The 9,485-nt window shown below is 44.4% G+C and overlaps 1 protein-coding gene across 3 annotated transcripts in view; it reads left to right on the forward strand.

The window, feature by feature from the left end:
- The window catches only part of SLC24A1 (solute carrier family 24 member 1), a 27,526-nt gene extending 18,256 nt beyond the window's left edge, over nt 1–9,270 (forward strand). For 2 of the 3 annotated variants that reach the window (XM_012801855.1, XM_012801856.1), the window contains 9 exons: nt 409–495; nt 777–779; nt 1,572–1,660; nt 4,843–4,948; nt 5,516–5,611; nt 5,678–6,015; nt 6,772–6,861; nt 7,937–8,103; nt 9,021–9,270. In XM_012801855.1, the coding sequence (XP_012657309.1) occupies nt 409–495; nt 777–779; nt 1,572–1,660; nt 4,843–4,948; nt 5,516–5,611; nt 5,678–6,015; nt 6,772–6,861; nt 7,937–8,103; nt 9,021–9,270 (1,226 nt within the window). The remainder of the gene's footprint in view (nt 1–408; nt 496–776; nt 780–1,571; nt 1,661–4,842; nt 4,949–5,515; nt 5,612–5,677; nt 6,016–6,771; nt 6,862–7,936; nt 8,104–9,020) is intronic. The other variant, XM_012801857.1, reaches the window with a different exon arrangement.
- Nucleotides 9,271–9,485: the final 215 nt, after the last annotated feature.

Consider the following 9,485-nt stretch of genomic DNA (forward strand, 5'->3'; position numbering starts at 1 on the left):
AACCATCGCTAGAGCTCATACAAGCAACCATCGCTAGAGCTCATACAAGCAACCATCGCTAGAGCTCATACAAGCAACCATCGCTAGAGCTCATAAAAGAAATAAATCCTAGTTTTTGCTCTTAAGTCCAATCATGCCATTTTATAGGAGAGGAAATAGGCTTTGAGAGGGAAAGTGACTTGCCCTAGGTCACAGCCAGTTAGTGACAATGAAGAGAATTTAAGACAAAAGTTTGGGAATTGGGCAACATGAACTCTAGCAGGATCAGAATCTAGACTTGCAACCCTCCAGGCCAGCCTTTCCCACCCACTGGCTGCTCTGGCTGCTCAGCTGACCATCCTAATTGAAAGGGCATGGCAGGGATGACACTATGGTCCCAGATAAGATGTGTATCATTTTCATTTGCAGCCCGCCCCTCCAAGGACAAGGAGGAGGAAAGCTTGAATCAGGAGGCCAGAGCCCAACCCCAGGCCAAAGCAGAAAACAAACCAGAAGGTGAGAGGATGGCCAGACTAGTGGGTTTTCTCCTGCCACCTCCCTCCCTCCTGTTCATGGTGAGCCTGGCCTGGAGCCGCAGCTGGCCCAGGCCAGGGACTGAGGCACTCCTCTTGGCCTCTCTGAGCCACTAGGTTAGAGTGTGTTCTGATGCTGCCCCATACACCACTTCACGCCAGGTTCCTCCTTCCAGTGTGCTCTGACACGGCTGCTGGCCCGAGAGTGGCCCTGCACTGCTTCCTTTCCCTTCTTCTCAGATGAGGTGGGCAAAGGGAGGCCAGAGGGTTGTTGAAGAATCACTTCATTTTTTTTGCTAAATCTCATTCCAGTTGAGACTCTGTTTCTTCTTCCTGTCACTTCTGCACAAGAACAGAGTTGCTAGTAATTGGTCTTAAACCAGCAAAGCCAATGAGGGAAGGCTACCAGGGGTCTGGTGTCACAGAAGTCCAGTATCTGTGTGGCAGCTAGGATTGGGAGAGTGGGACAGCTCCTGCCATATGGGTTTTGAACAGCACATCAGGCTTCCCTGATCCACCCAGGGAGGGAGGTAGATCAGCAGACATTCTTCCTACCCTACAGAAAAAGAAACTGAGGCTCAGAGAGGTCAAGTGACTTGCCTGAAATCACACAGCCAAGAAGTGAGAGAGCCTATACCTACACCTAGCTCTCCAGGCTTTCCAAGTCTCTTTTCCCCTCAATCCTATTTGAAAGCTCCATAGCTGCTGCCTTTGAAATAGCAGGATCCTTTCCAAAGGGTCAGACGTTGAGTGCTAGGAGCTTTGCACTCTCTCTACTCCATTTGCCCAAGCTGTTCACAGTATCAATGTCTGTGAATACACGGGTGCAAGGATGGCCACTTCCCAGCTGTCCTCTCATCTGCAGATATCTCAGTGGACACAGCAATAACTACAATTACATCTCATTATCTTACTTTTCCACCAACAAGAAATTCTGCCAAAATAAAGCTTCTGAGACCCTGAAATCCGATATCCCTATAGCCATTCACACCAGTATCTGTCAGCTTCCCTTAGAACCCAGTCTGCTCTTCTGATCTAATCCATGTTTGTCCTTTAAAGAGGAGCCAGCTGAGCTCCCTGCGGTCATGGTCACACCAGCCCCTGCTCCAGACGTCGAGGGAGATCAGGAGGAAGATCCGGCTGGTCAGGTAGGCACCCAGCCTCTGCACAGGTGCAGAAATTTGAGAGGCCCAGGGTAGGACTTGCTGGCCAAAAAGACTGCCTCCCTGAAGGTCTAAAGTCCCATTTGAAGTTCATTTCTCTGGCATGAGCACTGATCTTTCTCTGAAGATCACTTTAAAAATACAAATACCTCATGAGACCAGTTAATTCACTGTAACATCTTAGTATGAATGACCCAATATATTGAGAATGTATTTGGAACTGTAACATGCTACAAGAACGTAAGGAATAATTTTTAGTGGGTCTGTCCTTAGCAACCAGGGGACAATGAGACCAGGCAGCTCTAGAGCACCAGGCAGTTTAAAATGTAGGTGGAAGGGTTTGCTGGTTAAAGGCATTTCCTGGTCAGTCACTTCAGCCTTGTCTGCAGAACCTTCTGAGTCCTGACACTGCCTCATAGTCTTTTCTTCCACCATGCTCCAGCCAAACTAGGTGTCTTACCCCCAGGCCTTGGCTCCTATGGTTTCCTCTCCCTAGAATGCCCTTTTCTCTCCATCTTCATATTTCCTCACCTTACCCACCTCTCCAGCCCAGTGTAAATACTTCCCATGTCATGTAGCATCCTTGATGCACCCAGATCTGAATGCTTATGGTAACTTGCACCTGTCTCAGTGCTCTCACTGCCTTCCCTATATTCTGAGCCTTAGTTTCCCTATAAGATGACGAGGTTCCTGAAGGCAGGAGCCAGGTCTCAGTCACCTCTGTCTCCCCCATAAAGGGAAACAAGGCTTGGGGCACAGCTGTGCTCCAGTTAGGTTGAGTGACTGACAGTAAATACACATTTAGTCTGCAAGTTCCATCCCTCTTTGTTTTTTATATTCAGTACCCAGACGCACTCTATTATATGTCATTCTTAGGCCAGCAACTTTGGGTTCAGTGCCTAAGACATCTTCCTGATATTATGAGTGACCTGAGTTGGTCCATCATAGACTGCTCAAATAAAAGAAATTAAGAGGATACAGAGGTATCCCCTAGAATCCCAGGGCAGGAAGCTTGGTCTCATGAGGAGCTGGACATAGGCCTGAGAAGGCATCTGAGTAACTTCTCACTCCACTTCCTCTTTTCTGTTTCTTTTCTATCACTTAGCCTCTCTTAGCAGCCTGGCTTCATTTATTTCCTTATTGACACACATAACTCTAAACCACCACCTTACTCACAGGGAGGTCAACTAGTGATGTTCCCAGTCTTAGAGAATCTGTTCAACCTACCTATGTGTCAGGGATCCAGCTTGTGTCCAATCAGCTGTGGCCAGTTGACTTGACTCCAACATGGAAGAAGGCACCCGTTGGGGGTGTCTTTTGAGGGTGACAGCCCTCAGAGAAGAGGCTGCAGGCTGGGCAGATATTCCCATACCTATTGATTTAAATGACTTGTTATCTTCACCAGGAAGCATTCTCCATCTGATGAAGGGTGGTGGGGATAGGGAGCTATTTTAGACCAAAATCTACTCATTCTTCATTCCAAGTTCACATAGGACTGACCAGATACTATTTAATTTCTTCATTGGGGTTTCTCAACCCTGGTTGCATACTAGAATAATTTGGGGAAGTTTTTAAGAATGGCCCAACCTCGCCCTCTATCAATTAAATCAGAATATTTGGGGTAAGTCTTTGGGCATCAATGATTTTTAAAGCCTCAAGGCGATTTAAATACATAACAGAGGTGAGAATCACTGAACATCCTTTGGGGGTTGCCAGTATCATGACATTAGTTATAGACAACATGTTTGCTCCATAAGCACATAGCCCAGGTCATTTACTTAAGGGACTGGGCCAGAATGTTGTTACAGGTTAGTTGGGTAACTAATGTGAGGACCCTCAGAATTAATGGCTTTTTAAAAAAAATATTAAAAATTTTTTTGGAGAGATGAGGTCTTACTATGTTGCCCAGGGTGGATTGCAACGGCTACTCACCTCAAACTCTAGGACTCAAGGAATATTCAGGCATCTGCCCCCTAAGAGGCTGGGATTATAGACACACACCACTGTGCCCAGTTTCAATGGCTTTTAGAGTGCATGGAGACAGTCTCTGGTTCCCAAACACTGGTCTACAGATGTATGTATTAGGAGCACTTGTGAGCATGCTAAAGTATAAACTCCTAGCTTCTAATCTCAGAGATTCTAATTTAACTGATCCAGGTGGGGCTGGGAAGTCTTATATTTATAATAAGCTCTTCAGACTACAAGGTTTGGAAGCCAAGATCTCATTCAGTCTTGGCACTTGTAAAGCAGGGTACCATGATGGACTATCCATATTCAAAGCCCACCTTCATCACTTACAAACCATACAGACAATGGGCAAGTTATTTAGCTCCTTTTTACTCAAGTTTCTCCATCTGTAAAATGGCCATAATTCTATATCTATAATGAATTGACTCATGAAACACAGTAAATATTATTATTAAACCATTTATCATGGTGCCTTGCACATAAAACCCTCAGTAAATAGGCATTATCATTATTTTGTACGTATCAAGTAATAAAACGATTTAGGCGTTTTAGTAGACTCAGCAATGTGTTGTGAACATCAAAGGATGTCATGCCATGTTAGGCAACATTAATAGAAGAATGGTATCTAAGACAGGGGAGGTGGTAGTTCTGTTCACTTGGCAGTGTTCTGTGTTCAGTTTTGCATCCTCTCCTCATGGGACATAAGCCAATTGGAGTGAGTTCACCAACATAGGGAGGAGGCTCTAGGCTATAGGATGGGGAAATGACAGAAGGATCTGGGAAACTTTAACCCAGGAAGAGAGCTGTCCCATGGAAGAGTAATTGGACTTTTTCTATATGGCACCAAAGAGTAAACTTGTACATGGGTGTGTCTGTGTGTGTGTGTGTCTGTGTGTGTATATGTATGTATGTAGAACTTTGATATAAATATGGTCTTCAATCAGAGGTGTCAAAGATGACAGAAGCTGCTTTTGGTGGTGAGTTCTGTATCCCAGGAAATGATCAAACAAAAGCTGGACAACCATTGGGTAGGAATATTGTACTGAGAATTTTTCTGAATGATTTCTCGTTAGGTTTCTTTTCATAGTTAGGTTTTTAAATATATTCTGAGAAGATCAACAAAAGAAGTAGAGGAGAAACTACGAAGGAAATCAAACAGAACAGTTACCATGCATTAATGTATTGGCTTTGGATTTCAGGGAGATGAGGCAGGAGCTGAGAATCCAGGTGAAATGACAGGTGAAGAGGGTGAAACTCTTTGTGAAGGTGAAATTGGAGAGAAAGGTGGAGAAGAAATTCAGCCAGGTGACAGTGAAATTAAGACAGAAGGGAAAGGAGATGAACATGAAGGTGAAATTGAAGCAGAAGGAAAAGGTGTTGATAAAAGTGAAGGTGAAATTGAAGTAGAAGAAGGAAAAGAAGATGAATGTGAAGGTGTAATTGCAGCAGAAGGAAAAGGAGTCAATGAAAGTGAAGGTGAGATTGAAGCAGAAGAAGGAAAAGAAGATGAACATGAAGGTGAAAGTGAAGCAGAAGGAAAAGGAAAAGATGAACATGAAGGTGAAATTGAAGCAGAAGGAAAAGGAGTTGATAAAAGTGAAGGTGAAATTGAAGTAGAAGAAGGAAAAGAAAATGAATGTGAAGGTGTAATTGAAGCAGAAGGAAAAGGAGTCAATGAAAGTGAAGGTGAATCTGAAGCAGAAGAAGGAAAAGAAGATGAACATGAAGGTGAAACTGAAGCAGAAGGAAAAGGAGTCAATGAAAGTGAAGGTGAGATTGAAGCAGAAGAAGGAAAAGAAGATGAACATGGAGGTGAAATTGAAGCAGAAGGAAAAGGTGTTGATAAAAGTGAAGGTGAAATTGAAGTAGAAGAAGGAAAAGGAGATGAACTTGAAGGTGAGTCTGAAGCAGAAGGAAAAGGAGATGAACTTGAAGGTGAGTCTGAAGCAGAAGGAAAAGGAGATGAAGGTGAGTCTGAAGCAGAAGGAAAAGGAGATGAACTTGGAGGTGAAACTGAAGCAGAAGGAAAAGGAGAAAAGGAAAGTGAAGGAGAAATCCAAGCAGGAGAAAATGGTGAAATAATAGATGCTGAAGATGAAACTGAAGACCAGAAATGCAATGCTGAAAATCAAGATGAAGCCAAAAATAATGAGAAAGGTGATGGTGAAGGTGGAAGTGATGGAGGTGATAGTGAAGAGGAAGAGGAAGAAGAGGAGGATGAGGATGAAGATGAAGAGGAAGAGGAAGAGGGGGGAAATGAGGAGCCTCTGTCCTTGGACTGGCCTGAGACCAGGCAGAAGCAGGCCATTTATCTCTTCCTCCTGCCCATTGTGTTCCCACTGTGGCTGACAGTGCCCGATGTCCGGAGGCAGGTGAGTGTGCCCAGCTGTATCTCAGGCTTTCTATTCCCAGGAAGGATGTGGGGTCTCTAGGCTCCCAGGGCTCACATTCCAAAGACAGGAGAGGGCAGGGAAACCCAAGCCCCCACCAGAGAGATCTGGGAAAGGGGCATGGCTTTGGAGAGGACCATGTGACTAGGGGACATACCACTGGGGTTAGGGGGCCCTAGACCTCAAATGTGGCTTATTTCTACCACAAAAACAGCATAAACTAGTTCCTCCTTGACTCCTAGCTAAGTTTCTTAATTTTAATTTGGGAATGATGCCACTATACCTCTTTCTTATTTCAGTAGAGTATCTCAAAATCCAGGGAGATGACTACTATTTCTACCCAACTATCCTATTGTAGGGAAAAGTCTAAGGTACTCCATCCAAAAGTAGTCTATATTATGTCTCTGGGTCCAGAAAGGAGTAGGACCTGGCAGATTGCAAAAGTCAAACAAGTTATTAGATTGGTCTGGTTCTAGGGCAAGCAAATAGCTCTCTTCTGTCTGGTGACTACTGAACACCCCACTGGTTAGACTCCCCTGCAGGCGTCCCCTCTGCTCCATCCTTTTCCATCCATCTCAAGGTCCTTACTGGAGAGACAGCCCTCAGCTCAAGTATCTCCAGGTCCTCACCACCACTCTTCAATCAGACCTTGTCACTGATTCTGGGGCTTCCTCAGAAGGGCCGAAGACCATTAGCCTCTGCAACTTATTTCTCTTCCTTTTTCAAACTTTCAAACAGGAGTCTAGGAAGTTTTTCGTTATCACCTTCCTGGGATCCATCATATGGATAGCCATGTTCTCATACCTCATGGTATGGTGGGCTCACCAGGTAAGTGAACAGCAGGAACTAAATTCTCCACCAGCAGGTCCCAAGGACACTTTTTTTCATTCAGGATAAATTTTCAGTACCTAGAGACTGTCAAGGATCAAGGAAATTTGTGCAGTTTCTATGCTGTGTGTAGACTTTTCCAGTGAGTGTAGTGCTTGTCAAGTGTGACTTTTCTGTCTTATACTGCAGCAGCATGACATAGACAGCCCTTCACATCTTGATTACAGCAAGCTGACAGCATCTTATTAGCTTATTCTCTGCTTTCTCGGCCATGCGGTCCACCACTCTCACCTGGAGAAATCCTGACAGCTAGCGCATGGCATTTAGTCAAGCCTTCCTCTGAGTGCCCAGGGCTTTTCTGTTCTGCCTAGAACATTGAACTTTGCACAGAGCTGCAATTGTTGTTCACCAGGTTTTCCCTCTCACTAGGCTAAGAACATGGTCTGTTGTACTGCTCTTATTTCCATCTCTGCCTTCACCTTAGTTCCTGGCACACAGCAGTTGTCCATGTTTCTGGAAATGGAAATAGTGACATGAGCAGATCTTTGGCAGGGCAGTTCTTTTTTTTTTTTTGAGACAGAGCCTCAAGCTGTCCCCCTGGGCAGAGTGCCGTGGCATTACAGCTCACAGCAACCTCCAACTCCTGGGCTCAAGCGAGTCTCCTGCCTCCGCCTCCCAAGTAGCTGGGACCACAGGCGCCCGCCACAACGCCTGGCTATTTTTTTTTGGTTGTAGCCGTCATTGTTGTTTTGGCGGGTCCGGGCTGGGGATTCGAACCCGCCACCTTAGGTGTACGTGGCTGGCGCCTTAGCCGGTTGAGCTATAGGCGCCGAGCCGGCAGGGCAGTTCTTGTGGGGAGGTAGAGGGTGCAGCAGTTGCCTTGCTCTTTCTGTGGTCATACCCCCAGCTGTCAGTTCCACCATCACCCTCCCTCACTCAGGCTGAGGGACTGTGTCAGCTCCTCAGAAGGTGTTCTGTTTGCATGAAGTAGTAGTACATGGTTGGTGCTTTGAAGAATCTCAGGGTTTTTTACCTGTTGTTGCCATGGTTTCTTACGACTGTTGCTATTTACCAGGTTGGTGAAACAATAGGGATTTCTGAAGAGATTATGGGTTTGACAATCCTAGCAGCAGGCACGTCAATTCCTGACCTCATCACCAGTGTGATTGTCGCTCGGAAAGGCCTGGGAGACATGGCTGTGTCAAGCTCTGTGGGCAGTAACATATTTGATATCACTGTGGGGTGAGTAGTGATGTTACTTTCAAAGGTATATTAGGTATGACTGGTAAACAGTGCATTGGCTCTGTTTGCTGGTTTTCTGCTTTATTCATTACACATGGAATCAAAGGGCATTTACATTGTTAGTTTCTATAAGGCTATAACATATCCTCCCTTCGTTCATCACATCCAGATGGGATAATAGAACTAAAGTGCTGCCTGAAATGTAATTGAGTGGAATTTACAGATAAATTTATAGATAAATTGAAAACTGAGGTTCATTTCATTCTATTACCAGCACTAAAGATTTTAAAGAAGGCTGGGCCAGGTGGCTCACACCTGTAATCCCAGCACTAGGGAGATCAAGGTGGGTGGATTGTTTTAGACCAGCCTGAGCCAGAGTGACACCTCTCTCAAAAAATAGCTGGGCACTGTGGTGGGTGCCTATAGTCCCAGCTACGTGGGAGGCTGAGGCAAGAGAATCACTCAAGCCCTGGAGTTTGAGGTTGCTGTGAGCTGTGATGCCATGGCACTCTACCAAGGGTGACAAAGTGAGACTATCTCAAAAAAAAAAAAAAAAAAAGAAAGAATTTAAAGAAATCTTACTTGGTGGTAGCCCTTATCATCAAAATTTAGAGATTTAAGAGTATACATCAACTAACTTGGGTATGAAGTATGCAGAAAATAAAAAAGCTCAGACTCAAAACACTTTATTTTTAATCTAAAGTCTTCTAATTAGTAGCTGTGAGTACTGGGCAAGTAATTTAATTTCTCTGAAGCTTAGCCTCCTCATCTGTGAAATGGGCTGAATAATGTCTCCTCTACTTAAGAGGTTTTTATGAGTGGAAAAACAAGTGCTTTGTAAATTTTGAAATGCTATTTGAGTACATGGAATTATTATAAACATTAAGAATATTCACATTGTTTCCTCAATCTTGCAGCTTGCCTGTCCCTTGGCTGCTTTTCTCTCTTATCAATAAATTACAGCCTGTTCCAGTCAGCAGCAATGGCTTGTTCTGTGCAATTGTTTTGCTTTTTCTCATGCTTCTGTTTGTGATCTCTTCAATTGCATCATGTAAATGGAGAATGAACAAGATCCTGGGCTTCACAATGTTTCTCCTTTACTTCATATTCCTGATAATCAGTGTGATGTTAGAAGACCGAATCATATCCTGTCCTGTAACTGTCTGAGTCAGTCACTGTTGTTCATAATGGATATAGGTCAGAAGATCATGCCAGAAGTTATTGTACCTCTTGTTACATTAATGGAAGAATGAACATTATCCAGAAAGTGAACTGAGTGGCCCAGCACCTCCACTGTGAATGTGGTCTGGAACTCTGCTTCATCCTTGGAAACACCTGCAGCTCACTGTGGATTAAGAACTTCATCCCTGAAAGGGTGTTCT

This window comes from Otolemur garnettii, unplaced genomic scaffold (assembly GCF_000181295.1).
Source record: "Otolemur garnettii isolate 467f Iridium unplaced genomic scaffold, OtoGar3 scaffold00011, whole genome shotgun sequence".
In the NCBI taxonomy this organism is placed as follows: Eukaryota; Metazoa; Chordata; class Mammalia; order Primates; family Galagidae; genus Otolemur; species Otolemur garnettii.